The 27510-nt window shown below is 35.4% G+C and overlaps 1 protein-coding gene across 1 annotated transcript in view; it reads left to right on the top strand.

Moving 5' to 3' along the window:
* The window catches only part of LOC118538357 (A disintegrin and metallopeptidase domain 3-like), a 72011-nt gene that overhangs the window by 18967 nt on the left and 25534 nt on the right, over positions 1–27510 (top strand). The window contains exons 8-9 of the mRNA XM_078068255.1: positions 9417–9556; positions 19381–19567. Coding sequence (XP_077924381.1) covers positions 9417–9556; positions 19381–19567 — 327 coding nt within the window. The remainder of the gene's footprint in view (positions 1–9416; positions 9557–19380; positions 19568–27510) is intronic.

A 27510-nucleotide genomic window follows, 5' to 3' on the forward strand; every position in this document is an offset into this window, starting at 1 on the left:
GAAATTTACAATCTTATAGTAATGTTACGTGTGTTCCATTGCTGTGTAACAGATCTCCAGAACTCTTCATCTTGAATATCTGTAGCTTTGTACCTTTTCACCAACATGGCCCATTTTCCAAACCCTCTAGCCCCTGGCATCCACCATTCTACTGTCTGCTTCTGTGAGTTTGACATTTTTGATTCTACATATAATGGTGATCATACAATATTTGTCTTCATATGTCTGGCTTATTTCTCTTAATATAGTACCATTTAGGTTCATCCGTGTCATTGCAAATGGCAGGATTTCATTCTTTTTATGGCTGAATAACATTCCATTCTATGTGTGTATATATAGGTGACATTTTATTTTTCCATTCTTCTGTCAATGAACACTTAAGCTGTTTTCAACACCTTACTATCATAAATAATGCGCAGTGAATGTGGGAGTGCAGATATATCTTTATGATACTGATTTCAGTTATTTTGGATAAAAATGCAAAAGTGGGTTTGATGGATCATATGGTAATCCTATCTTTAATATTTTGAACCATCATACTGATTTTGAGAGTGGTTGTGCAATTTTATAATCCCATCAGCAGTTCACATTATAGTCATCACATCCTCACCAACACCTGTTATTTTCTGTGGTTGCCTTTTTTTTTTTTTTTTTTTTTTTATGGTAGCCATTCTATTGGGTATGTGGTGATATCTCAATGTGGTTTTGATTTGCATTTCTATGATTATTAGTAATATTGAGGATTTTTCCATATGCTTTTTAGTCTTTTGTATATCCTCTCTGGAGAAATGTCTATTCAAGTCTTTAGCCCATTTTTATTTTGGTTTATTTGAATTTGATTTTTTTATTCTTGGATTTTAGGAGTTCTTTATATTTTGGATGTTAATCTGTTACCAGATATATGATTTGCAATTTTTTTCCCTTATTTTGTAGGTTGCCTTTATACTCTGTTGATCATGTCCTTTGAAGCACAAAAGTTTTATGTTTGGTGTAGTCCTGTTTGTCCATTTTTGCTTTTGTTGCCTGTACTTTTGGCATCATATCTAAGAAATCATTGTCAAACCTAATGTCATGAAGATTTCCCCCTATGTTTTCTTTTAGGAGTTTTATAGTTTGAGGTCTTACATTTGGATTTTTAAGTCATTTTGAATTAATTTTTGTATATGGTGAAATATACAGGTCCAACTTCATTCTTCTGTATGTGCATATCCAATGTTCCCATCACCATTTATTGAAAAAGCTCTTTTCTCCATTGAGTATACTTGTTGAAGAGACTGTCCTTTCTGCATTATGTCATCTTGGTACCCTTTTATAGATCATTTAACCATATATGCAAGGGTTTATTTCTAGGCTCTCTAATCTATTTCAGTGATATATATGTCTATCTTTATGCCAGTACCATACTGTTTTGATTACTTTGCTTTATAATATGTTTTGAAATCAGGAAATGTATATCCTTCAACTCTATTCTTCTTTTTCAAAATTGACATGGTTATTTAGGGTCCCTTGAGACTCCATATTAATTTGGGGGTTATTTCTTCTATTTCTATTAACAGCTTAACTTCAATCACATACAAAAGCACTACTCCTTTATAATTCTACTCCACACTTTATGTTACTACATAAATTATAGGACTTGTTTTGTTTGGTTTGGTTTGGTATTTGTCCTTCCAATTCTATACAATATTTAAAAGTCAATTTATTCACCAAAATTACAATACTGCATGTTACTATATTTGTCCATGTATTTACCTGTATTAGAGAACTTTAGAATTTCCTTTTAGCTTTAGGTTGCTGTCTCGCATCCTTTCTTTTCACCATGACAGCCTCCGTTTAACATTTATTATAGATCAAGTCTAGTGGTAATTAACTTTTGCTCATTACCTCAAATTTTATTTTTCTGAAAAAGTGTTCATGTCTTCATTATATTTTGAAATACAGTTTTGCCTGATAATGATAATTTTGGATGACAATTTCTTTCAGCACTTGAAAAGTATTCATCCCAATCCCTTCTGACCTATAAGGTTTCTCCCGAGAAATCTACTGATAATCTTACGGGAGCTCCCTTATATGTGACAAGTCACTTCTGTCTAGCTGCTTTCAGGATTCTCTCCTTGTCTTTGGCTAATGGGAATCTTTGTGAGTCACTTTGGATTTCTTGGTTGGAATTTGTTGAGCTTCTTTTGTATGTTCACTCAGATTTCTGAAGTTTGTACTCATTATTTCTCCAAATAAACTTTCTTTCTCTCTTCTCTTTCTCAGACTCATTATAGGAATAATACATATATTGATCTGCTTGTTGATGTCAGTAGGGTTTTTTTTTTATATTCTTCATTCTTTTTTTCTTTTTCTTTTTCTCTTTTCTCTTTTCTCTTTTCTGGATGATTTCAAATGATCAGTCTTCATGTCTGATTCTTTGTTTTGCCTGATCAAATCTGATTTTAAATAAATCCCTTAAAGTTTTGAATTCATTTATTGTTCTTTTCAGCTCTAGAATTTTTTTATAATAGTTAAAATCCCCTTGTTGATATCTATACCCAGAATTTATTTAGATATGTATAGCTAGTTCATCATTTTAAAATCAGTTGATGTAACCAATTTCATCAATAGGCTAACTAGAAAAATTGTTTGATCATATCAATAGATGCAGAAAAAGAATTTGACAAATCCAACACCATTTGTGATGAAATTTAGGAAAGGAGGTCTAGAAGGGAATTTCCTTAACATGAGAAAGAACATCTAGAAAAAAACCTATAGCTAACACCTCAGTGGTGAGAAACTAACTGCTTTCCCAGTGAGATCTGGAACAAGGCAAGACTGTAACTTGCCAGTCCTTTTCAGCTTTGTACTGGAAGTGCAAAACAATGGTAACACAAAATGCTGTGAGGGTGTAGAGCAACAGAAACTCATTCATGAAGATGGGAATGCTAAATGGTACAGCCACTGCAGAAGACAGTTTGGCAACTTCTTACTCTTAACATATGATACAGCATTTATCCTCTTCGCAATCACCCAAATGAGTTGAAAACATATCCACACAAAATCATGTACATTTATAGCAGCTTTATTTGTAATTACCAAAAATTGGAAGGAAACAAGATGTCTTTTAATAAGTGAAATGATAAACAAAGTGGAATAAATACATATAAAGGAATATTTATTCAGGGATTTGAGAAGTGAGCCATTAAGCCATTAGAAGATATAAAGGAATCTAATATCATATTCTTTTTTTTTTATCTTTTCCTTTTTCTTTTTTTTCTTTTTTCATTCTTTCCCTTTCTTTCCCCCTGGTTTCAGGTCTTTTCTGATTTGTTTAGTGTATATTTTTCTGGGATAATTGTTACCCTGTTAGCATTTTGTTCTCTCATTCATCTATTCTCCTCTGGACAAAATGACAAGATGAAAAAAATCACCTCAAAAAAAAGAACAAGAGCCAGTACCGACTGCCAGGGACCTAATCAATACGGACATTAGTAAGATGTCAGAACTAGAGTTCAGAATGATGATTATAAATACACAAGCTGGGCTTGAAAAAAGCATGGAAGATATTAGAGAAACCCTTTCTGGAGAAATAAAAGAACTAAAATCTAACCAAGTCGAAATCAAAAAGGCTATTAATGAGGTGCAATCAAAAATGGAAGCTCTAACTGCTAGGATAAATGAGGCAGAAGAGAGAATTAGTGATATCAATGACCAAATGATGGAGAATAAAGAAGCTGGGAAAAAGAGAGATAAACAACTACTGGATCATGAGGGCAGAAATTGAGAGATAAGTGATACCATAAGACAAAACAATATTAGGATAATTGGAATCCCAGAAGAAGAAGAAAGAGAGAGAGGAACAGAAGGTATATTGGAGCAAATTATAGCAGATAACTGCCCTAGTTTGGGGAAGGAAACAGGCATCAAAATCCAGGAGACACAGAGAACCGCCCTCAAAATCAATAAAAATAGGTCAACACCTCGACATCTAATAGTAAAACTTACGAGTCTCAGAGACAAAGAGAAAATCCTGAAAGCAGCTCAGGATAAGAGATCTGTAACCTACAATGGTAGAAACATTAGATTGGCAACAGACGTATCCACAGAGATCTGGCAGGCCAGAAAGGACTGGCATGATATATTCGGAGCACTAAATGAGAAAAATATGCAGCCAAGAATACTATATCCAGCTAGGCTGTCTTTGAAAATAGAAGGAGAGATAAAAAGCTTCCAGGACAAACAAAAACTAAGGAATTTGCAAACATGAAACCAGCCCTACAAGAAATATTGAAAGGGGTCCTCTAAGCAAAGAGAGAGCCTAAAAGTAACATAGACCAGAGGGGAACACAGACAATATACAGTAAGAGTCACTTTACAGGCAATACAATGGCACTAAATTCATATCTTTCAATAGTTACCCTGAATGTAAATGGGCTAAACATCCCAATCAAAAGACATAGGGTATCAGATTGGATAAAAAAACAAGACCCATCAATATGCTGTCTGCAAGAGACTCATTTTAGACCCAAAGACACCACCAGCTTGAAAGTGAGGGCATGGCAAACCATTTACCATGCTAATGGACACCAAAAGAAAGCTGGGGTGGCAATCCTTATATCAGACAAATTAGATTTTAAACCAAAGACTGTAATAAGAGATGAGGAAGGACACTATATCCTACTTAAAGGGTCTCTCCAACAAGAAGATCTAACAATTGTAAATATCTATGGCCCTAACATGGGAGCAGCCACTTATATAAGCCAATTAATAACAAAAGCAAAGAAACACATTGACAACAATACAATAATAGTAGGGGACTTTAACACCCCCCCCCCCACTGAAATGGACAGATCATCAAAGCAAAAGATCAACAAGGAAATAAAGACTTTAAATAACACACTGGACCAAATGGACTTCATGGATAATATTCAGACCATTCCATTCCAAAGCAACAGAATACACATTCTTCTCTAGTGCCCATGGAACATTCTCCAGAATAGATCACATCCTGGGTCACAAATCAGGTCTCAACCGGTACCAAAAGATTGGGATCATTCCCTACATATGTTCAGACCACAATGCGTTGAAACTAGAAGTCAATCACAAGAGGAAAGTTGGAGAGAACTCAAATACATGGAGCCTGAAGAGGATCCTACTAAAGAACGAATGGGTGAACCTGGAAATTAAAGAAGGATTAAAAAAAATGGAAACAAATGAAAATGAAAACAAAACTGTTCAAAATCTTTGGGATGCAGCAAAGGCGGTCCTAAAAGGAAAGTATAGAGCAATACAAGCCTGTCTCAAGAAACAAGAAAGGTCTCAAATACACAACCTAACCCTACACCTAAAGGACCTGGAGAAAGAACTGCAAATAAAGCCTAAACCCAGCAGGAGAAGAGAAATAATAAAGATCAGAGCAGAAATCAATGAAATAGAAACCAAAAGAACAGATCAACAAAACTAGGAGCTGATTCTTTAAAAGAATTAACAAGATGGATAAACCCCTGGCCAGACTTATCAAAAAGAAAAGAGAACGAATGCAAATAATTAAAATCATGAATGAAAGAGGAGAGATCACAACCAACACCAAAGAAATACAAACAATTATAAGAACATATATTGAGCAACTATGTGCCAGCAAATTAGATAATCTGGAAGAAATGGATGCATTCCTAGAGATGTATCAACTACCAAAACTGAACCAGGAAGAAATAGAAAACCTGAACAAACCTATAACCACTAAGGAAATTGAAGCAGTCATCAAAAATCTCCCAACAAATAAGAGCCCAGGGCCAGATGGCTTCCCAGGGGAATTCTACCAAACATTTAAAGAAGACTTAATACCTATTCTTCTGAAACTGTTCCAAAATATAGAAATGGAAGGAAAACTTCCCAACTCGTTTTATGAGGCCACCATTACCTTGATCCCCAAACCAGACAAAGACCCCATCAAAAAGGAGAACTACAGACCCCCTGATAAACATGGATGCAAAAATTCTCACCAAAATACTAGCCAATAGGATCCAACAGTACATTAAAATCCAAATGGGATTTATTCCTGGGCTCCAAGTTTGGTTCAACATCTGCAAATCAATCAATGTGATACAATACATGAATAAAAGAAAGAACAAGAACCATATGATCCTCTCAATAGATGCAAAAAAAAACATTTGACAAAGTACAGCATCCTTTCTTGTAAGATGGTCCTTATCACCAGGCAAGGATGTCCACTATCACCACTGCTATTCGACATAGTATTAGAAGCCCTAGCCACAGCTATCAGACAACAAAAAGAAATAAAAGCATCTGAATTGGCAAAGAAGAAGTCAAACTCTCACTCTTTGCAGATGATATGATACTTTATGTGGAAAACCCCAAAGACTCCTCCTCAAAACTGCTAGAACTCATACAGGAACTCAGTAAAGTGGCAGGATAGAATATCAATGCACAGAAATCAGTGGCATTCCTATTCACCAACAAGACAGAAGAAAGAGAAATTAAGGAGTTGATCCCATTTACAATTGCACCCCAAACCATAAGATACCTAGGAATACATCTAACCAAAGGGGCAAAGAATCTGTACTCCGAAAACTATAAAATACTCATGAAAGAAATTGAGGAAGACACAAAGAAATGGAAAAATGTTCCATGTTCATGGATTGTAAGAACAAATATTGTGAAGATGTCAATGCTACCTAGAGCAGTCTACACATTCAATGCAATCCCTATCAAAATACCATCCACTTTTTTCAAAGCAATGGAACAAATAATCCTAAAATTTGTATGGAACCAGAAAAGACCCCGAATAGCCAGAGGAATGTTGAAAAAGAAAAGCAAAGCTGGCGGCATCACAATTCCGGACTTCAAGCTCTAATTACAAAGCTGTCATCATCAAGACAGTATGGTACTGGCACAAAAACAGACACATCGATCAATGGAACAGAATAGAGAGCCCAGAAATGGACCCTCAACTCTATGGTCAACTAATCTTTGACAAAGCAGGAAAGAATGTCCAATGGAAAAAAGACAGTCTCTTCAACAAATGGTGTTGGGGAAAATTGGACAGCCACATGCAGAAAAATGAAACTGGACCACTTTCTTTTTCTTTTTCTTTTTTTTTTTAAAGATTTTATTTATTTGACAGAGAGAGACACAGTGAGAGAGGGAACACAAGCAGGGGGAGTGGGAGAGGAAGAAGCAGGCTTCCCGCTGAACAGGGAGCCTGATATGGGGCTTGATCCCAGGACCCTGGGATCATGACCTGAGCCGAAGGCAGACGCTTAACGACTGAGCCACCCAGGTACCCCCTGCACCACTTTCTTATACCACACACAAAAATAGACTCAAAATCATTAAAAGACCTCAATGTGAGACAGGAGTCCATCAAAATCCTAAAGGACACACCTCTTCGACCTTAGTCGCAGCAACTTCTTCCTAGAAACATGACCAAAGGTAAGGGAAGGAAGGGCAAAAATGAACTATTGGGGCTTCATCAAGATAAGAAGCTTTTGCACAGCAAAAGAAACAGTCAACAAAACCAAAAGACAACCAACAGAATGGGAGAAGATATTTGCAAATGACATCTCAGATAAAGGGCTAGTATCCAAAATCTATAAAGAACTCATCAAACTCAACACCCAAAGAACAAATGATCCAATCAAGAAATGGGCAGAAGACATGAACAGACATTTTTCCAAAGAAGACATCCAAATGGCCAACAGACACACGAAAAAGTGCTCAACATCGTTCTGCATCAGGGAAATCCAAATCAAAACCTCAATGAGATACCACCTCACACCAGTCAGAATGGCTAAAATTAACAAGTCAGGAAATGACAGATTTTGGTGGGGATGCAGAGAAAGGGGAACCCTCCTACGCTGTTGGTGGGAATGCAAGCTGGTGCAGCCACTCTGGAAAACAGTATATACGTTCTTCAAAAAGTTGAAAATAGAGCTACCCTACGGCCCAGCAATTGCACTACTGGGTATTTACCCCAAAGATACAAATGTAGTGATCCGAAGGGGTACGTGTAGTCTGATGTTTATAGCAGCAATGTCCACAATAGCCAAACTGTGGAAAGAGCCAAGATGTCCATCAACAGATGAATGGATAAAGAAGAGGTGGTATATATATATATATATATATATATATATATATATATATATATATATATATATACAATGGAATATTATGCAGCCATCAAAAGGAATGAAATCTTGCTATTTGCAACGACATGGATGGAACTGGAGGGTGTTATGCTGAGTGAAATAAGTCAATCAGAGAAAGACATGTATCATATGACCTCACTGATATGAGGAATTCTTAATCTCAGGAAACAAACTGAAGGTTGCTGGAGTGGTGGGGGTGGGAGGGATGGGGTGGCTGGGTGATAGACATTGGGGAGGGTATGTGCTATGGTGAGTGCTGTGAATTGTGTAAAATTGTTGAATCACAGACCTGTACCTCTGAAACAAATAATATAGTATATGTTGAAAAAAAAGAAGATAGTAGGAAGGGAAAAATGAAGGGGGGGAAATTGGAGGGGGAGACAAACCATGAGAGACTATGGACTCTGAAAAACAAACTGAGGGTTTTAGAGGGGAGGGGGTTGGGGAGATGGGTTAGCCTGGTGATGGGTATTAAAGAGGGCACGTATTGAATGGAGCACTGGGTGTTATATACAAACAATGAATCATGGAACACTACATCAAAAACTAATGATGTAATATATGGTGATTAACATAACATAATAAAATTTAAAAAAAAGAAAATGAGAAATAAAAGTGTATAGCCCGGTAAAAAAAAAAAAAAAAGGAAAGAAATGCTACTTGCCAGATGTTCTAGTATTCTGCCTTTAGAAAGAAGTTAATTTGATTTTCCCCCTAAAACTATTTCTGAAATCAAAAGTAATTGCCAAGTCAACCTTTAAGAATCTGTGTATTTTTTTCTGAGTGTTCATTTGAAAAGTAATATAGTTACTGAAGCAATGCTTATTCTTATAATTTAAAAAGAATTTAGGGGCACCTGGGTGGCTCGGTCAATTAAGGGTCCAACTCTGGATTTTGGCTCAGGTCATGATCTCAGGGTCATGAGATCGAGCCCCATGTTGGTTCTCTCTCAAATAAATAAATAAATAAATAAAAATAAATTAAAAACAAATTTAAAAAATAAAAAATAGGATTTCAAGCAGTAATGTCTTAAAATCATGAGACTACATTAATCTTAATTGTTATTTCTCAATGCCATTTGGACTAAAAATGCTATTACTCAAAGATAATAACAAAATTTACCTATTTTTCCATATTTTTAAGCAAATAATAAGCTTTGGTATATTGGTTCTTTTTTTTAAAATTGTATTTGCATTTACTTGAAAAGATAAAAAACATGAAGAAACAACTTAGATAACAATTCTGATTTTTTTTTTTTCTTTTTAGTATCCACAGATGATAACGTTAGAGGCATTTTCAGTTGTTATGACACAGTTGCTTGGAGTTAGTCTGGGATTAACATATAATGATGACATCTTCACTTGTTACTGCCCAGGAACTACATGCATAATGAACACCAAAGCAATGTAAGGTTTTATTTTTGTCAAATCTATATCTTCTCTTGGGAGATGTTGTAGTATTTTTTAATGTATAATCTCTTTCAGTATAACCTGATTAAGAATATTTTTTATTGAATAAACATGCACTTATTTAACGTTTATTAAAGGAAGAGAGTATTTGATAGTGTAGAAAATGTGCATATTCATTCTATATTCTATGTGATAGTGTAGAGAGAAGGTGGATGTTGATGATGACTTTCTGGGTATAATTTATGCATTCATCCCCAGATTTTTAATGAGTATCTACTGTGTCCTGGTTATTGTGTTAGTTTGATTTACAAATGATTAACAAGATAGATAAGTCCTAAATATATTAGTCCATCAGGGACAGAAAATTAAAAAGTGGACATAAGAACAAACAAAATCTAAACAGTTTATGATAGCCAAGAAGAAAATGAATAGGGAAAATATGGGGAGAAAAAACTTTCTGATAAAGTGGTCTAGGAATAATTATGGAAATAATTATGTCGGGATCTGAAAGAGAAGGCACGAATCTGGTTATTAAAGAGCTCAATGAAAACTTTTCAGTGAAACTAAGTGAAGTAATGCTTGGATAACAATAAGCTTGAAAAGCTTCACAGACTGAAATAAGGAGGTTGCAGGGAGGATAAAAAAGAAAAAAAAAAAACAAAACTGGGACTATAAGGAAGAATGTTTTAGACATAAGAAAAAGAAGTAACATAGAGTGAGACTAAAGAATTAGTCAGGGGAAGAAGTCCAGGATATGATGTAGGAATGTAGGAAAGAGCCTGATCATGCATTCATGATGTGGGAATTGGGATTTTATAATAAATGAAATAAAATATATTCTTAATTGGTTCATTCAGTATGGATAATAAAAATTATCTTGTAAAATAAATTTAAAATATATCAGGGAGAACTATAATATAGTGATTTTGGGAAATGACAAGTTTCACAATAATCAATAACAGTTTCTTAAGACTGAGAGAAAAGGAGATGTCAAGAATTATTTGTAGGTAGGGGTTCTGGATCAAGAAGGCAACATAGGAAGAATCTGAACTCATGTCCTCCCACAGACACAACAAATCCACAGCTATGTATGGAACATTTTCCTCTAAAAAAATATAAAAATTAGCCAAGGACTCCTACATATTGGACAAATGAGAAAAAGCCCATATCAGAGTGGGTAGGGGAGGCTAAGACACAATGTTACATCTCTCTGTAATTCCCACCCCTCCCATGCCAACCCACAATTGGGAGGGAACTGAAATCAGGAGTTTCTCCTTGAGGAATAAAGGGTTTGAACCCTCACTGGACACCCCAACTTTTAAGATAGCAGGTGCTCATTTGGCTCTCTCCATCTGTTGTACTCTAGAATGTCAATCTCTTCCACAGAGAAGCTTTTAGAGTTGTCTGCCATACCACTTTCTGTGGCTGCTACCCAAAAGGCAACCCTTGATCACCTGGCTCTGGTGGCCAGAAACGTTTGTATTCCTGGGTCTCATGGAACTGTAACAAATGGAGAGACAGTTATTGGCCAGCTACTGCTTCCCTGGTACTGCACAGACAACAGACTGAAACACAAACCCAGACTTTCCATGAAATGGCCTATTTGCTCATCCTGGAGCTTCTGCATGAGGGTCAGGCTTGTGGTTTGGGATACCTCTAGAGTCCTACTAAGGTGAACTCTGGAAATGGAGTCTATGCCATTTTGTGCCCTTGCTCTGCCTCACAACATCTCTGGGATCTCAGGGAAAGGAACTTTTACAATCATCTGGTGCCCCAATTTTTGAAAATGCTGCACCATGGACACCTCTGTTATCTCCTGGCTCTGTTGGCCATCAGGATGTATGTTTGTGGTCCCCTAGCACTGTGTGTATTTTCATACTTTAAAATCTGTTACTTGAGGGTCTGTCTTCCAATCACCCTGAACCTAGGTGCTGATTGAGATCCTCCTCTTTGGGACAATAAAAGGTCTTGGTACATCCTTCACCACTTGGAGCCAAAAACTAAAATATGCTGCTTGGACAATCACAAGAGTTTGAGAGAAAACCAAGAGTTAGACAAGGTTGAATGGCAAGGTTCCTCTCCTATGTGAGGCCACCCTTCAAAACTGGAAGAGGTGGCTGTTTTATCTAATACATAACATTGGACAGAATAAAACAAAATGAAGAGACAGAGGAATGTGTTCCAAGCAAAAGAAGGTGGCGAAACATCAGAAAAGGACCTTAATGATACAGAGGTAAGTAATCTACCTAAAAAATTTGAAATAATAGTCATAAAGATGCTCACCAAGCTCAGGAAAAGAATGAATGAACAAGGTGAGAACATCAACAAAGAGTTATAAAATATAAGAAAGTACCAAGTAGAAGCCATAGAACTGAAGAATAAAATAACAGAACTGAAAATTCAATAGAGGGATTCAACAGCAGACTAGATGAACAACAAGAAAAGATCAGTGAACTCAAGAACAGTGTAGTGGAACTCAAGCAGAGCAGCAAAAAGAAAAACAAAATAATAAAAATGAAGATAAATAAGGGGCTTACTGGACAAATTAAGCAGACCAATATTCACATTATAGGGATCCCAGAAGGAGAGGAAAGAGTCAAAGGGACAGAAAACTAGTTAACATTTGTCACCATAAAGAATAACATATGTCCTTTTTTTTCTTGTGATAAGAACTTTTAAGATCTAATCTCTTAGCAACTTTCAAACGTGCAATACAGTGCCGCCCACCCTGCCACTCCTGGTAGGCACCCTTGGCCAGTACAAGAGCCCCATCCAAGCAACCCCCCATCCTGCCATATCAAGTGGGTGCCATCAGCCAGCACTAGAGCCCCTCCCAAGGGCCTCAAACTGGGGATCCAGCCACAGACAGGCCTGCAAGAGTCATGGCCTGGACTCTCAGGTGGGTCCAAGGGCCAGCCCTAATCACTGGTGTGCCTGTAGCAGTTGTGGCTGTCCCTCACAGGTGCACTGAGAGACAGCCCCACTCACCAGAAAATCTGTAGCAGTCATAGCCTAGCCAGAACAGGAGAATGCACACAGCCCATACAGGGGGCAGTCCTGGGGCACCCAGCTTTGGTGTCCAGGTGGGTTTGCACTACTGGACCCTACAGGACCACCTTCTTCTTGAAGCCACTCCTTCAAGAAATAACTACCTAGTACATAGAAACACACAGAAAGAAGCAAAATGAGGCACCAGAGGTTGCAAATGAAAGAACAAGATGAAACCTGAGAAAAAGAATGAAATGGAGATAAAGTTCAAAGTAATGGTCATAAAGGTGGTCACCAAACCATAAGAAGAATGATCACAGTGAAAACTTCAACAAAGACATAGACAATATAAAAAAAGAACCAATCAAGCTGAAAAATGCAATAATGAAATAAAAAAAAAAATACACTAGAGGTAATCAACAGCAGATTAGATGATGCAGAAGACTGGATAAGCAATATAGAAGACTGGATAGTGAAAAGTGCCCAGAGAAGCAAAAAGAAAAAAAAAAAAAAAGAATTTAAAAAATTGAGGTTATTTTAAGGAACTTCTAGGGTAACATGAAGCATACTAGCATTCATATTATAGGTGCCCCAGAAGGAGAAGAGAAAGAGAAAGGATCAGGAAACATATCTGAAGAAATAATGTCTGAAAATGTACCTAACCTGGTGAAGGAGATCCAAGTTCAGGAAGCACAGAGTCTCAAATAAGATGTACTCAAAGAGAGCAAAGACACATTATATCACAGTGTCAACATTTAAAGGTCAACAGAGAATCTTAAAAACAGCAAGAGAAAAACAACTAGTTATGTATAAGGGAACCCCCATGGGATTATCAGCTGGTTTTTCAGCAAAAACTTTACAGGCCAGAAGGGAGTAGCATGATATATTAAAATTAATGAAAGGAATACTTACAGTAAAAAATATGGTACCCATCAAGGTTATCACTCAGAATTTAAGGAGAGATGAGGAGTTTCTCAGACCAGAAAAGCTAGAGGAGTTCATCAACACCAGACAGGTCACACAAGAAATGTTAAGGGAGTTCTTTCAATTGAATAGAAGAGGCCATAACTAGAAGTAAGAAAATTATGAATGAAATGAATCTCACTGGTACAATAAACATATAGTAAAGGCAGCGGGTCAACCACCTATGTAACTAGTATGAAGGTTGAAAGACAAAAGTAGACAATCATCTACCTATAATAATTAGTCAAGGTATACACAAAATAAGATGTCAAATATGATATCAAAAACCAAACATAGGGGAAGTATAAATGTAGCACTTTTGGAACACATTTGAACTTAAGCAACCATCAACTTAAAACAGACTGCAATATACATAAGATATTACATATGAAGCTCATGGTAAACACAAAACAAATATCAATAATAGTTACACAAAAAATAAAGAGAAAGGAACTTAAACATAACACTAAGGGAGGTCACAAAATACCAACAGAAGACAGCAAGAGAAGAAGGAAACAGAACTACAAAAACAATAAGAAAACAATCAATAGAATGGCAGTAAGTCTATATCTACCAATAATTTAAATGTATAAATAGACTGAATTCTCCAATCAAAAGACATAGGGTGTTTAAATGGACAAATAAAAACAAGACTATATATGATACCTACAATAGACTCGTGTCAGATCTAAAGACACACAGAATGAAAGTGAAGGGATGGACAAAGATATCCCATGCAGATGGAAATAAAAAGAAAGTTGGGGTAACAATACTTCTATCAGACAAAATAGACTTTAAAACAAAGGCTGTAATAAGAGACAAAAAAGGTCATTACATGATGATAAAGGAATAAATCCAACAAGATGATGTAACACTTGTAAATATCTATGGACTTAATATAGGACACCTAAATACATGAAGTATATATTAGCAGACACAAAGGGAGAAATTGACAGTAATAAAATAATAGTAGGAGACTTTAACACCCCACTTATATCAATGGATAGATCATCCAGACAGAAAATCAATAAAGAAACATTGGCCTTAAATGACACATTAACCAGATGAATTTAATAGATATACAGAGCTTTCCATCCAAAATTGGCAGAGTGCACATTCTTTTCAAGTACACATGAAATATTCTCCAGGATATTCTCTAGGATAGATCATGTTAGGTCATAGAATATTCTCCAGGATAGATAATGTTAGATCACAAAACAAGTGTCAATAAATTTAAGAAGATTTAAATTATATCAAGTATCTTTTCCAACCACAACAGTTTGAAACTAGAAATCAATTGCAAGTCAATCAATTCAAATTTAGTAGAAGAAAGTAAATAATAAAGATGAGTGGAAATAAATGAAATATATACTTAAAAATTAGAAAAGATAAGGGAAACTATAAAAGTAGGTTATTTGAAATGATAAAATTGATAAGCCTTTAGCCAGACTTTCAAGAAAAGAAGAAAGACATTGATGAAAGAAATTGAAGGCAACAACAACAAAAAAAAATGGAAAGATATACCATGCTCATAGGTTGAGAGAATTAATATTGTTAAAATGTCCATACTACTGCATCTACAGTTTCAATGCAATTCCTATCAAAATACCCATGACATTTTTCACAAAGCTAGAACAAATAATCCTAAATGTGTAAGGAACCGCAAAAGACCCTAAACAAAGTGATCTTGAGAACAAATGAAACTGGAGGTATCACACTCTCTGATTTCAACTCTACTACAAAACCATAGTGATCAAAACAGTGCAATATTGATAATTAGGACGTGTGGTACATTTTCTTGGGGGTTACTTTTTGAGTTTTGATTTACATAAAATAAATGCTCATATTTTACCTGTACATTTTGATGTCTTTTGACAACATATACATTTTCACAAATACGATCCCAATCAGGATAAGAATACTTCCAACACCCCCAAAGTTCCTGGTGCACCTTTCCAGTCAACCCTCCCCCCAAGGCAACTACTTCACCAATTTCTATCACATTAGATTAGTTTCATCTGTTCCAGAAATTCATATACACAATAGGCAATGTTCATGTCTGACTTCCTTGCTCAACAGAATGTTGTTGTATACATCAGAAGTTCATTCCTTTTTGTGGCTGGCTAGTATTCTATTGTGTGAAAAAACCACAATTTGTATATCTGTTCATTTGATGGACATTGGAGTTGTTTCCAGTGTAAATCCTTTATGAATAAACCTGTGATGAAAATCCTTGCCCCTCAAACCAAACCAAACCAAAGCAAGCCAAACCAAGAGTACAATGTCAGCACAAAAACAAACACATAGATCAGTGGAACAGAATAGAGTTCAGAAATAAACTCACACTTAAATGGTCAATTAGTCTTCAACAAAGTAGGCAAAAAATACAATGAGGGAAGACAGTCTCTTCAATAAATGGTTTTGGGAAGACTGGACAACTACATGCAAAACAGTGAAACTGGACTTTCTTATATCATATACAAAAATAAAGTCAAAATGTATTTAAAGACTTAAATGTAAGAATGGAAATTATAAAACTCTCACAGGAAAACAGGAGCAAGATTTGGACATTGGTCTGAGCAATATTTTTTGGATCTGTCTGGTCATTAAAGGACAATAAAAGCAAAAATAAACAAATGGGACTACATCAAACTAAAAAAGTTTTTGCACAGTGAAGGAAAACATCAATAAAATGAAAAGGCAACCTACTGAATGGGAGAAGGTATTTGCAAATGATACACCTAATAAGGGGTTAATATCCAGAATATATAAAGAACTTATACAACTCAACACTAAGAACACAAATAATTCCATTAAAAATTGACAGAGGACCTGAATAGACATTTCTCCAAAGAAGTTATATAGATGACCAAGAGACTCATGAAATATGCTCAACTTCACTAATCCTCAGAGAAATGAAAATCAAAACCACAATAAGATATCACCTCACACTTGTCAGAATGGCTGTTATCAAAAATAAGAAATAATGAATCCTGGTGAGGATTTGGAGAAAAGGGAACTCCATGCACTGTTGGTGGGAATGAAAAATGGGGTAGCTGCTATGGAAAATAGTATGGGGGTTTCTCAAAAATTAAAAATGGAACTACCATACGATTCTGCAATTCCACTTCTGGGTATTTATCTGAAGAAAATAAAAACATTAATTTGAAAAGATATATGCACCCCTATGTTCATTGCAGTATTATTTACAATAGCCAAAATAAGGCAGCAACCTAAATGTTCCCTGATAGATATATGGGTAAGAAAATATTTTTTATATATATCATGTATATATCATATATCAGCCAAAAAAAAAAAAAAAAAAAACCTATGAGATCTTGCCATTCGTACAACATAGATGGACCTAGAGGGTACTATGCTGAGTGAATAAGTCAGAGAAAGACAAATACCCGTGATTTCACTTATATGTGGAATCTAAGAAAACAAAACAAGCAAAGAAAATTAAAAAAAACAAACCCAAACAGAAACATACCGTAAATACAGAAAACAAATTGGTGTTTGCCAGAGAGGAGGGGATGGGAGAATGAAAAAAAAATAGCAGAAAAATTAAAAGGTACAAACTTCCAGTTATCAAATAAATAAGACATGGGGATACAATGTACAGCATAGAAAATATAGTTAATAACATGTAACAACTTTGTATGGTGACAGATGGTAATTAAGTTATTATGGTGATTACCTTGTAATGTATACAAATGTTGAATCACTATGTCGTACAGGTGACACTAATATATTATTGTCAACTACACTTCAATAAAAAGAAATAATAAAAAGAAATACTATTCTCCACTAAAAGGAACTGGGGCACCTTGGAGAAATGATTGAGTCTAGGGCTAAGGCAGAAAATCAAACGAGTGTGGAACATCTTGTGTCAGAATATAAGGAGGTGTGGGCGCCTGGGTGGCTCAGATGGTTAAGCCTCTGCCTTCGGCTCAAGTCATGATCCCAGGGTCCTGGGATTGAGTCCCGCATCGGGCTCCCTGCTCAGCGGGGAGCCTGCTTCTCCCTCTGCCTCTCTGTCTCTTATGAATAAATAAAACCTTAAAAAAAAAAGAATATAAGGAGGTTTTCAAAGAACTATGGAGATTTGCCAGAGGGACAAAAACCAGTTTGAAGTGGCTCCCAATAGCCAAATCAGGGACAATTTGAATGTCATAAATAACAATGATAGTAATGGATTATAACCCAGTTAGTATAATTGGAAAACATGATTCAAAATTAAAATTGTGAGCCATTTATTAGTATGCAATGAAAACAGAATAAGCAATGGTTCTGTAATAATGTTGCCAAGATGCATAACCTCAGTGTAGTTATGAGAGAACATTTTATAATCTTCAATCCTAAATTAAGGAAAAGGATTATTTTAGCAAATAATCAGCCTGTAATCATAAAACTTTTCAAGGTCATGAAATTCAAGAACAAATGTAGAAAATAGATAACTAAACAACAAACTTAGATATTGAGAACTAAATGGTTGATACTGAACTGAATCCTATTGCTATAAAGTGCCAATATTGTGATAAAGGGGAAATTTGAATGGAATCTGAGGCTTAGATATTAGTAATGTATCACTATTTTCTGATTTTGAAGGGTCTGCTTAAGGAGAATTCATTTCTATGTAAGAATTATACATTAAAATATTTTGAATTATTAAGATTGTTTTTGGCAATTATTCTTAACTGTTTCAGGAAACAACATTTATTCTTTGAACTATATTGTATCATTTCTCTAAGATTTATTTGGATTGCTACAAAATTAAACAAAAGCCCATTAAGTAGTACACTTAGAAATGTACAAATATAAAATAAAAAAGAATCTTGGACTTACAGATTTTATAGATTTTGATAAAAAGAATAAATAATGCTGATTTTTCATTAGCATAATCAGTCATCTTTTCTTCCTTCAGTTTATATAAATTCCCTAATATGTTTCATTTTCTCATAACTATTACTTTTTATTATAATGATAATAATTATGTTGACAATAATAATGAAAATAAGATATATTTAAAGAGAGCTTTTTGTGTGTGAAACACTGTTAAGAGTTTTAATATATTCTAACTCATGTCATTTTAACTTCCTCTACGTGCTAGATGTCTATTATATGGAATTACAATATAAAAATGGACTTATTGCTTTCATTTATGACTTGCATTAGGAAAAAAGCACATGAAACTAATAATACACTATATGTTAACTAACTGGTTTTTAAATAAAAACTTAAGGGGGAAAAAAAGAATTCTCCCCTCCTTCTTGGCTCTTCTGTAAGTGAAGTGTACAGAATTCATAGTATTCTTTTGTTGTTGTTGTTGGAGAACTGAATCAAACAGATTTTATTCAACTTTTTAGGCTGAGGAAAACAAATGATATAAAATAAGTCATAAGAAATGCTCTCTTGTACTATTTCAAACTATTTTCAGTGTTTTACAAAATGCTCACACAGCAAATACAAAAAACTTTAACATAGTCTTATAACTTTTGCTGCAATAAATGCAACATTAACAAACATACAAATTTCTTCTGTACCAATCTTAAAAGTAAAATTACTGAATTACTAATTTTTACAATGTTATTCATACTTATTTTTATTCATATGTATTTAATGAGACATTGCCAATACATAATTTTCCTTAACTTTATTTTTACATTAAGCCCGGTAGCCATCAAAAACATTCCAGTAAGTTACACAGGTTTGTAGTCCAATTTAGACTCTAGCTTCTTAGAATCAACCACTTTTCTGACTGCTTTCATGAAGTCTTCCTGTACTACAAAATCATAGTATTCTATTGAAGAGGGTTTCTTTGAAACTGATATTATTCCATTTATCTGAAGAATATAATTTATTTTTAGACGTTCCCATGGTGTAAAGTTTTTTAGCAGTTGCAGCATGGATGAATTTAAACGTATGATTTCACAGCCTGAATTTGAATGTCTTCACAATCAAAAAGTTTCAGAAGTGGTTTACCAAGGAAGAAATTCACTTTGTGGCAATGGAATTTTGGAACCACCAGAACAATGTGATTGTGGTGGTACAGAGGTTAGTGACAAACATAATAGCTTATCTAAAGATTTTTCTTTGTGTTTCTTGTGTAGCCTTATAAATATAGATGTGATATAAAACAGAAAGATTTTTTTTTTCCCCCAAATGCTGCACCATTTATCAAATATCTAAGGGAGATATTGGGCCATGTGATAATGGACTCATCCTGAATTTAAAGCATTTGAAGAGTTTAAATAAAGGGTAAGTGTAGCATGGATTAAAGAGGTAGATTTTCTTCATTGTGTAACCATTAATAGCAATACCCACTTTTCTGTATTATAAACATGGTTAATGTCGATACTATTACCATTACCTCAGTCATCTCTTGAACTCCTCCAAAGTGACTGCATTGGTTCACTAAGTTATTACATGTGTATTGTTTACCTCCTCATCTCCTAATTTCCATTTTTGCAACTGTGGGATTTTTATTTATTTGAACTCAACTTCACAGAATTTGATTATTAATAGTCCTTGATGTGTTGTTGTTATATTTAGCTTTTTGTTATTACTTTTTTTTTAATTTGTGTTTGGTAAGATGGCTAATCATTGAATTTTGTTATAACTGCTTTCATATAATTATTAATAGTGATAATTTTGAGTATTTCATATTTGCTTGAGAAAATGTAAACTTTTAGGAACAAAATTCTATATAACTTGATTGCATTATAATTTTTAGGTTAGTGACTCAAATATTCTATATTTTTATTAGTTTTGTTTGCTTAAACTCTCAGTACTTAAGAAATAATATTGATACCTCCAACTGTATAGTTGTATTTGCCTAATTCTCATTATAATTTACTCAGTTCATGCTTTGTATATTTTGAAGGCTTTTATATGGTGCAAACATATTTACAATTCTTATATCTTCCTAGAAATTTAACATTTACCTTTAAACACTGAATCTGTTTTTCTCTCATGTTGCTTTCTGTTTTAGTCTATCTGGTCTGGCATACGTCTGTATCTGTGCACACACTGGCTTTCTTTAATTCGTATTTCCCTAATATTTTTCAATTTACATTTAGTTTTTCTGTACTTTTAAGTTCAATATTTTCATTGGGTTTTAATTTATTATTTACTCTGTGTTTGATTTATAAGATTATCCTGCAAACATTATGACTTTTTGCCTATTGTTTTAATTAACTAGAGTCCATAATTTATTCAGATTTCATTTGTTTTTACCTAATGGCATCTTTCTGTCCCAGGATCATCTCCAGGATACCTCATTACATTTACCTGTTACGACTTTTTTTGTTGAGAGGGTGGAGAGGGATCGAGGGGGAGGGAGAGAGAGAATATTTATTTATTTATTTATTTTTATTATTTTAATTTTTAATTTTTAATTTATTCATTTGGGACAGAGAGATACAGAGAGATAGAGAGAGCAGGAGCAGTGGGGAGAGGCAGAGGAAGAGGGAGAAGCAGACTCCCTGCTGAGCAGGGAGCCCGACATGAGGCTCCAACCCAGGACCTGGAGATCATGACCTGAGCCAAAGGCAGTTGCTTAACCATCTGAGCCACCCAGGCTCCCGTATTTATTTTTTATTATTAACATATAATGTATTATATTTTTCAGAGGTACAGGTCTGTACCTCTGAACAGTCTTACACAATTCACCAGCACTCACCATAGCACATACCTTCCCCAATGTCAATCACCCAGTCACCCATCCCTCCCACCCCCATCCACTCCAGCAACCCTCAGTTTGTTTCCTGAGATTAAGAGTCTCTTTTGGTTTGTCTCCCAGGAGAGGGAGAGAATCTTAAGCAGGCTCCATGCCCATCTAGCAGAGCCCATCATTACAGGGCTGGATCTCACAACCTTGAGATCATGATCCCAGCCGAAACTGAGTTGGACACTTAACCGACTGAGCCACCCCAGCACCCCTGGCTGTTACGACTTCTTATGGTCCTCTAGACTACATATTATTTATAAGTTTAGTTGTCTCAAAATTTTTATATTTCCTATGTTCACTTTGCCACATTTGTTTTTCTTTCTTTTTTTTTTATTAACATATAATGTATTATTTGTTCCAGGGGTACAGGTCTGTGATTCATCAGTCTTACACAATTCACAGCGCTCAACTGAATTTTTTCTTTTGATCTGTATGTTTTGTTTTTCTTTCTATTTTTGTCAGTGATTCAGTAGATATGTACTTTCAATCTCCCCTTAGTGATTATCCTTGCATTTTACCATATATACTTAAGGTTTAACCATATCTGGGCCACATTCCCCCAAAATAACAGGATTTACAACCCAATTAACTTACATGACATTTTTGTAAAATATTTAATTTCTGTCATCTTTATTCTTTACATTAGAAAGTACTCCAAAGATTTTATTCAGAAGATAGTTGCTTTATTTTACCTACCATTCCTTTTATTTATTAAGGGGTTATTTTTTGCATGTAAAAGTTTCCTTCTGAAATAATGTCCTTTTGAATTATATTCTATTCCTTAAAATATACCTAAATATATACTTAAAATATACTTTATATATTCTCTTTATATATGTTCTCTTGATAGGACAGTTCACTGCCCACTTTTGTTTACCAAAAAAAAAATATTTATGTCATACTCATCATTTCATTGTGATATATAATACACATGAAATATGAATGAAGAGGGTAACAAATAGATACTTAACAAGCACCTGAATAATTTACACGGAGGTCAAAACAAACCTTAGCTCTACCAAAGGAGCTCTTTGCATGTCTCTTCCCAATCACATGCCCCTTCCTTCCAATCATCATTTACAATTTAATGATGATCATTTCAGTGCTTTACTCTTCAAGATAGTTTACCTCTATTTTTTGCATCCTTATGCAATATACTTTGGTTGGCTGTTTTTTACCTTTATATTGCAATCATATGGTTTCTATCATTTGGTAACTTGGCCTTTCATTCAATATTATACTTGCAAAGCTCATCTATTTTTTTTTTTTAAAGATTTTATTTATTTATTTGACAGACACAGCGAGAGAGGGAACACAAGCAGGGGGAGTGGGAGAGGGAGAAGCAGGCTTCCCGCCGAGCAGGGAGCCCGATGTGGGGCTCGATCCCAGGACCCTGGGATCATGACCCGAGCCGAAGGCAGACGCTTAACAGACTGAGCCACCCAGGCGCCCCAAAGCTCATCTATTTTTAATATATCTATAATCCAAATGTTTTCATTGCTTTTAGTGTTAATTTTATGAATAGTATAGTTTATTTATTGATCTATGTCAGTGAAAATGTAAGTTTTATTATTAAGACTCTTGCAGTTAAGGCTTTCTTTTTGCAAATATTTCCTGCTGAACATGTGCCTGCATTGCTCTAGGCTCTTCCCCAATATGTGAATGTGCTATGTCCTGAGGTATATGTGTATGTATTTCTTTGAATTGAAGATATCTTACCTACTTTGGGTTTTTTTATTCTTGAATGATCTGTGCATGTCTTCCATACATTTTTTGGCTATTTCATCAGCATTCACTTCTGTAAATTATCAGCAATTTATCATTAGTGTGGTAGAAGGCTCAGAGGTATGCTGTTTCTCCACTAAACCAAATTTTCTTGGCATGAGACAGGTCTTGTAGGGAGGACCCCAATGATCTAGTAGTTCAGGTGAAGCAGTAGGTGGGCTGGTGATATCTGTTTCTTATGGGGTGAACAGCCTCCTGTTTGTGAGGTTTACCAGTGTCAGAGGCCAGTCTGTTTATGAAGGAAATTTTGGGGGTTTTCCCACCCAGTTAGATTGGATTTTTTCATAAAGAACTTTTAATGGGAATATCAGAATCATACATTTATTTCACTTAACTACGGAGTAAAGTTTTTTGGTTCCAATGAGCCAGTGGATATCAAAGGAAATTCAGGGCCAGAGGATGAAATCAGCTGTGTATGGTCTGAGATGCCTGCAATTTCATGAGATTGTAATCAGATGTAAGGCCCAATGACAAGGCTTTTTTCCCCAATTATCCTGCAGTGCTTTCAATGATCTTGTCGCTGAACTCCACCTACCCCCAATGAAATTTAGTTGCTTTTTTTGGTGACTCATATAGTGACATATCGAGAATATTATTTGAATTGTAAAGTCTGTCTTTAGTCATATATGTTTAAATTAAATAACGTGCAGCATAAAGCAATAAAGTTTTTCAGTGCAGGCCATTATAAAAATGTTATGATTGTGACAGAATATCTACACACTCAATAGTATGTCACATTTTACAAGAATTAGTATAATTCAGAGAAGACACATAACTGTGGGAGTCCAGGACAGTAAAACTATGCTCTAAGCATTGCCTGATGAAATTAAAATGAATTTGGTCAACTTCCCACAATGGTATACAAAGTAGTAGCTATACTCTTTGCTCTATGCCAAAGACTATTAGTGGAAAAAATATTTTATTTTATTTATTTTTTGAAAAGATTATTTATTTATATGTCAGAGAGAGCACGCACAAGCAGGGGGAGCAGCAGACAGAGGGAGAAACAGACTCCCCTCTGAGCAAGGAGCCCAATGTGGGACTCCATCCCAGGACCCTGGGTTCATGACCTAAGCCTAAGGCAAACGCTTAACTGACTGAGCCACCAGGCATCCTGGAAAAAATATTTTAATTATTGTTAATTTGTTGTTCACTCTGGGAACAATGGTTTCTAATTCTTGTTTATATTTCAGTGGTATAATGCAAGCCTCTAACTACTCATGACTTCCCCAGCCCCAGACAGTACTTCTTTATTTTTCCTTACATGCGACATTCTACAATTTCGAGGTACTTTAGGAGTATAGGCAGTTCTTACTTTACCCAATCATTATAGAAACTATGAATGTGTATCATGTTGAGAACCAAGAAAAAATTTATCAAGTGATAAAACTAACACAAGAACAAAAATACACAAAAGCCATAAAAAAACAATAGCCAGGTTAGTTCCAGTGTTTAATAAGCTCAAACATACATTTTCAGAAGGTGTTACCTGTTGTGAAATTTCAATCTATTTTTTAAAAAAATAGTTAATGGGGGCACCTGGGTGGCTCAGTCGGTTAAGCGTCTGCCTTCGGCTCAGGTCATGATCTCAGGGTCCTGGGATCGAGCCCCGCGTCGGGCTCCCTGCTCCACGGGGAGTCTGCTTCTCCCTCTCCCTCTGCCTACTTGTGCTCTCTCTCTGTCAAATAAAAAATCTTAAAAAAAAATAAAATAAAATAAAAAAAATAAAAAAAAAATAAAAAAATAGTTAATGATTTTTTTAAGAGTAGTAATAGATTTATGGCAAAATTGAGCAAATAATACGGTGAGCTCTATATAACTGCCCCACCCACTACCCCAATTCCAGCACACAGTTTTTCTATTATAAGCATCTAATGTTAGTGTTGTACATTCGTTATAATGGATGAGCCAGTATTGATACATCATGATTAACTAAATTCAGTAGTTCACTTTTTGTGTTATACAATTTTGAAGATTTTCATAAAATTTATAATGACATGTATTCACTATTATAGCATCACATAAAATAGTTTCACCACCCTAAAAGTCCCCTGTGTTTCACTTATTCAACCCTCCTTCCCTTCGCACTCACTTTCATTTCTCTGATCTATTTTGGGTTGATTTTTGCAGAAAAGATAAAGTCTGTGTCTAAATTTTTTTTTTTTGCATATGCACATCCAATTATTCCAGCAACATTTACTCAAAAGTTCATTCCCTATTCAATTGTCTTTGTTCTGTTCTTTTTCTTTAGTTAAGGTGGGAGTGATACTTCCAAGCTCTTTACATGTCAGAGCTGAAACCAGAAGTCCCTGAATTGCTCCAGTCTCTTTTTCACTGGTTAGCACCTTCAGATTTTGAATGATCCATTTGTTTTGGGAATTTCAGACCCTACTGATATATTTACCTGTCTTCTTTGGAGCCTCAGGCTGCTAGCTTTGCCACCTTTCCTCTCCATGTTCTAACCTTGTCCCTAGGGAGACCCCTAGGTAGCCCATTGGAACAATCACTTCCACAAAACACGCAGAGTCAGCAATGCATGACCTGAGAGTGTGTGCCTTCTTAAAATTTGTGGTACTAGGTCAATTACCTGCTTTACCCAAGTCCCACCATTGGTAACCAATATCCATCATTGTCCCAGTGATCCTTTTCTGCAGGTAATCCTGCCCTTATAAAGTATCTTGCCACACTGAATAGGGCCCACCTCTGTGATCATTAGGATCTGTGGAAATGATGGTGTGTTACTTTTGTGGATACGCCAGAAAGAACAGTTGTGACATTTGCATTTTATAGCGTATAGAGCAACACACACAAATGTTCACATGTATTCCTCAAAATATATTTGGAATTTTTTCTACAGTTTATGTTTAGGTATGCAATCCATCTGTAATTTTCCTTACATGGCAAAAGGGACTTTGAATATATGATCAAGCTAAGGACTTTGAGAGTGTTAGGTATCCTCTATTATCATCTAAGCAGATCCAATGTAATAATGACAAAGGGCAGGTCAGAGTCAGAGGACCTGTGAAAATGATATTTGGAGATGTTGTACTGCTGATTTTGAAGGTGAAGTTTCCATGAGCCAAGGAATGCAGGTGGCTTCTAGAAGCTGGAAAAGGTAGGGAAACAGATTTTCTCTAGAGCTTCCAGAGAATGCACAGCTTTCAACATCTTGATTTTAGTCCAGTAAGACCCCTTTTGGACTTTTGATCTCCAGAACTAAAAAATAATGCATATACAGTTTTATACTAAGTATGGTAAATTTTTTTACAGCAGAGATAGGAAATGAATACAAGACTGTGTCAATTCCGTGTTTCTTTTGATAGGCAAACTCCTTGAATGCATTTTAACTATTTCCTGCCAAGCAGCCTGCAGTTTTCTGAAAACAATAATTTGGCTATCATAGCAAGCTAGATAGGGAGAAATTGGCCTATTTTGGGAGAAATCATTGCTGCCAGGACATTTGTTGCAATCTCAGCAGCATTTTGCTGATGCAAGTTCAAGGTCCAGTTCTTAGGAGACTGAATATTAATGTAGGAGAAACATAAATACCAGAAGGGACCTGTAAGAGGTAATCTATATTCTCTACCCCTTCTCCACCAACTGAGCCAGCTAGGCACCCCAGAAATTACCATATTTAAAGACTATACTTCCTGTCTTGAGTGTGTGTTCCACTGGGATTTAACTCTTGGTTGTCTACTTACCTTTTAAAATGTCTTTTTCAAGAATACATTTTGGGACACCTGGGTGGCTCAGTGGGTTGAGTGTCCGACTCTTGATTTCAGCTCAGGTCATGATCTCAGGATCATGGGATGATGCCTCGTGTCAGGATCCACGCTCAGTGGGGAGTCTGCTAGAAATTGTCTCTCTCTCTCAAATAAATAAATAAATCTTTTTAAAAAAAGTACATTTCATCTTTCTGAAGATGATCTTCTGTAACCCAGTGGTGAGAGAGAATTTCTCCCAAGAACAGACCATCAGATTCTTCATTAGATTTTCTCTGGCATAATATTCAGATCTACATGGCCTTATGACTCAGACTTGAACTATTGGTTTTCTTTTTCCGGCCCTTGGCTTGCAGGGAATTTTGTCTACCTTTTGCAAAAGTGTTTATTCAGAGTATTTTATTGCCCAGTTCCTGAATGGTTTTTCAGAGATTATTCCTGAGACACAAGAGGAGATTCAGTTGTTTCTGATAGCCTGGTTGCACTGTTTGTATGAACTGATTGATCTGATTTGCATGCCTATTTCATCATCTGGGCACTCTTAGTCTTCATTAAAAACCTAAGATGGAGTCACAGTGGACCAAAGAAAAATGGTTGCTTGCCCCCACGGGATTTCAAGAGCATCTATTGGAAAATGGGAATTTATTTTGGGTAGGCCATTGTTTTATTATAGCTGTAAAGACTGTTAAAAAGAAGATAACAGGCCCATAATGGAGTCACTTGGGGTAAGCCCCATGTTGACCAAACCAAGACTTAAATGG

The sequence above is a fragment of the Halichoerus grypus genome, chromosome 3 (genome assembly GCF_964656455.1).
Source record: "Halichoerus grypus chromosome 3, mHalGry1.hap1.1, whole genome shotgun sequence".
NCBI lineage: Eukaryota > Metazoa > Chordata > Mammalia > Carnivora > Phocidae > Halichoerus > Halichoerus grypus.